The sequence below is a fragment of the Gastrolobium bilobum genome, unplaced genomic scaffold (assembly GCF_033153095.1).
Source record: "Gastrolobium bilobum isolate Gb01-03AN ecotype WA unplaced genomic scaffold, APGP_CSIRO_Gbil_v1 utg64461, whole genome shotgun sequence".
In the NCBI taxonomy this organism is placed as follows: domain Eukaryota; kingdom Viridiplantae; phylum Streptophyta; class Magnoliopsida; order Fabales; family Fabaceae; genus Gastrolobium; species Gastrolobium bilobum.
Window position 1 is genome coordinate 20,739 of NW_026896530.1, and position 2,777 is coordinate 23,515.

General features: G+C 37.5%; 1 protein-coding gene across 1 annotated transcript; it reads left to right on the forward strand.

Annotated features, from left to right (window-relative positions):
* Nucleotides 1-368: 368 nt before the first annotated feature.
* LOC133300282 (uncharacterized) lies at nucleotides 369-2,069 on the forward strand. The gene has a single exon (XM_061499801.1). It carries the CDS (start codon nucleotides 369-371, stop codon nucleotides 2,067-2,069), a length of 1,701 nt encoding a protein of 566 aa, XP_061355785.1.
* Nucleotides 2,070-2,777: the final 708 nt, after the last annotated feature.

Sequence of the window (2,777 nt, forward strand, 5' to 3'; positions counted from 1 at the left end):
ATTTAATTCAATTCAATAACTCTCTGTCCCAATTGTTTCAAACAATTCACCATCTAAGAATTAATTGGTCAATCCTAATGTCTTAGTTCTTTAGCCCTTTAACCCAATCAAAATTCTAATATCTTATAAACCCCTTACCCCTATCTAGATTAAGACCCCAATATGTCTCTTGCGAACCTCTTTATTCCTATATAGTTGGTTAGATCATACAAGAATTTAAACAAGCCATTCAAGATAAACACAAATAATTAGAGACATTTAATTAATGAAAATAATTAAACCAAATAACAGATTCATGTAGGATCCGGAATATTGGGAACAAAGGTTCAGCTGACCCAAGGAGGCATTTTGAGAATGTTGGTCAAGGAATGAAATCTCATATCCCATCTGAACGTAATGTTCCTAGAAGAATAAACTATTCTCGGAACACTTTTCAATCAGTTGGTGCCATCTCGAAGACTGAACAATTTATTCGAACTAATGTAACTGAACCTTCATTCCCTGGCATGACTGTTAGTAGGCTATCCTTGAACAATCAATATAATAGTAGGCCACATCAACAACTCGCGGGACATCAGAGAGTTTCCCAGCAGAATAAAGAGTGGAAACCTAAATCAAGTCAGAAGTCTAACAGCAATACTCCTGGAGTGATTGGAACTCCTAAAAAAGCTGCTTCACCTCCAGCTGAAAATTCTATAGATATAGAATCAGACGCTGCAAAGGTTCAAGATAAAATTTCCCAATTATATATATATGATACCCAAAATGTCATCATACCACAGCATATTCGAGTTACGGAAACTGATCGTTGTCAGCTGATCTTTGGTACCATTGGGATACAACTTGATTCTTCGATGCATGAATCGAAGTATCCATTAATAGAAGCTGCTGAATCAAATGAAGAATCGACTGCAAGCTTGACAGTATCTGCTCCAGAGTTGTCCACTGATGATGTTCCTGGGAGCAAACAGATAGACTTACGGGATGACAATATTACAAGTACTGGGTCGAACTCTCCAGCATCAGCTGGTGCTACTTCTGAGCAACAATTGCCTGATATCAAAGACTCCTCAAGCCCTCAGAATCTGGACAGTTATGCCAGTATTGGGTTGGCACGTGATACAAGTCCGTCCTTTGCACCTTCAGAGTCACAGCAGCAAGATTCCCATGATATGTCGGGCTTCTCGGCATACGATCCTCCAACTGGTTATGCCATTCCTTATTTCAGACCAACATTGTGGGATGAAACTTTAAGAGGGCAGGGTTTGTTATCTTTTCAGGAGGGTTTGAGCTCCCATGCTGCCAATAGTATTCCTGCATCCTTCATTGCTATGGTGCAACAGCAACCTCCTGTGGCTCAGATGTATCCACAAGTTCATGTTTCACATTTTGCTAACCTTATTCCATATCATCAGTTTCTGTCCCCGGTCTCTGTTCCACCTGTGGCCATGCCTGGATATTCAAGTAATGCTCCCTATCCTCACCCAACAAATGGCAACAGTTACTTGTTGATGCCTGGAGGTGGTTCCCATCTTAATGCCAACAACCTTAAATATGGAGTTCAGCAATTCAAGCCTGTCCCTGCTGGAAGCCCTACAGGGTTTGGAAATTTTGGTAATCCAACTGGCCATGCCATGATATCTCCTGGTGTGGTTTGGGGTGCAACGGCTTTAGAAGATTCATCTCGAGTCAAATACAAAGATAATCTCTATGTCCAAAATCCTCAGGCTGAGATATCAGAAATCTGGTTACAGAATCCAAGGGATCATCCTGGCATTCAATCTACTCCATACTATAACTTGCAGGGGCAAACGCCTTATGCAGCGTACATGCCTTCGCACACCGGTCATGCTTCCTTCAATGCAGCTGCAGCTCAGTCTTCACACATGCAATTCCCTTGTATGTATCATACTCCTCCACAGCCAGCTGCTATTGCTAGTCATCATCATCTAGGACCAGCAATTGGCAATAACGTTGGAGTTGGGGTGGCTGCAGCTGCTCCTGGAGCACAGGTTGGTGGATATCAGCTGCCCCAATTGAGCCACCTGAATTGGACAACAAATTTCTGAACGGGATAAAAAAAAGTGGAATCTAACCCTTTGTGTATAAGGGACTGAAGTAGATATAGAAAAATCGCAGAGGCATTGAGATAAATTTTCAATCTTTAATTTTTGTGCTGAGTGAAACCTTGTAAACTGAGTAAATTGCAATGAATGATATCTAGCTGATTTAGTCATATGCTAGTTGTCATATTGTTTCTGTTATAGAACTATTTTGTGGTTCTTTGTTCGGATTTAATTGTAAAATTAGTGAATACTGTTTTAAATAAATAATTGAATTGTGTTGGTCTGTTACCTCCCCTGTTACACATATTGCTTCTGATATAAATAAGTCTTTTCAATTTGTCGTGCTTGGTAAATATTTCAAGTATAGTGTGTAGGCAAAAAAAATTAATTTAATGCTTTTTAATAAATTAATTATATATTACGTGTTATAGTAAATTTTTAGAAATAATTACTCACAAACATAATTTAAATTTAAATCAGGTAATCCTTCTCCTTAGAAATTTAGAACATTTATTTAATTTTTTTCTTTATTAATACAGATTTTTCAAATTGATTTTTGAGTTTTAATCACAAATTAAATCTTTATTTTGTTTTTCATATTAATAATAATTGTTATTTTTAATTTAAATCACACATCAAATCTTGATTTATTTTTTATAATAAATCACAAACCCAAAACTTAGAGGATTCTGAGTTTAAAAATTGTATGGG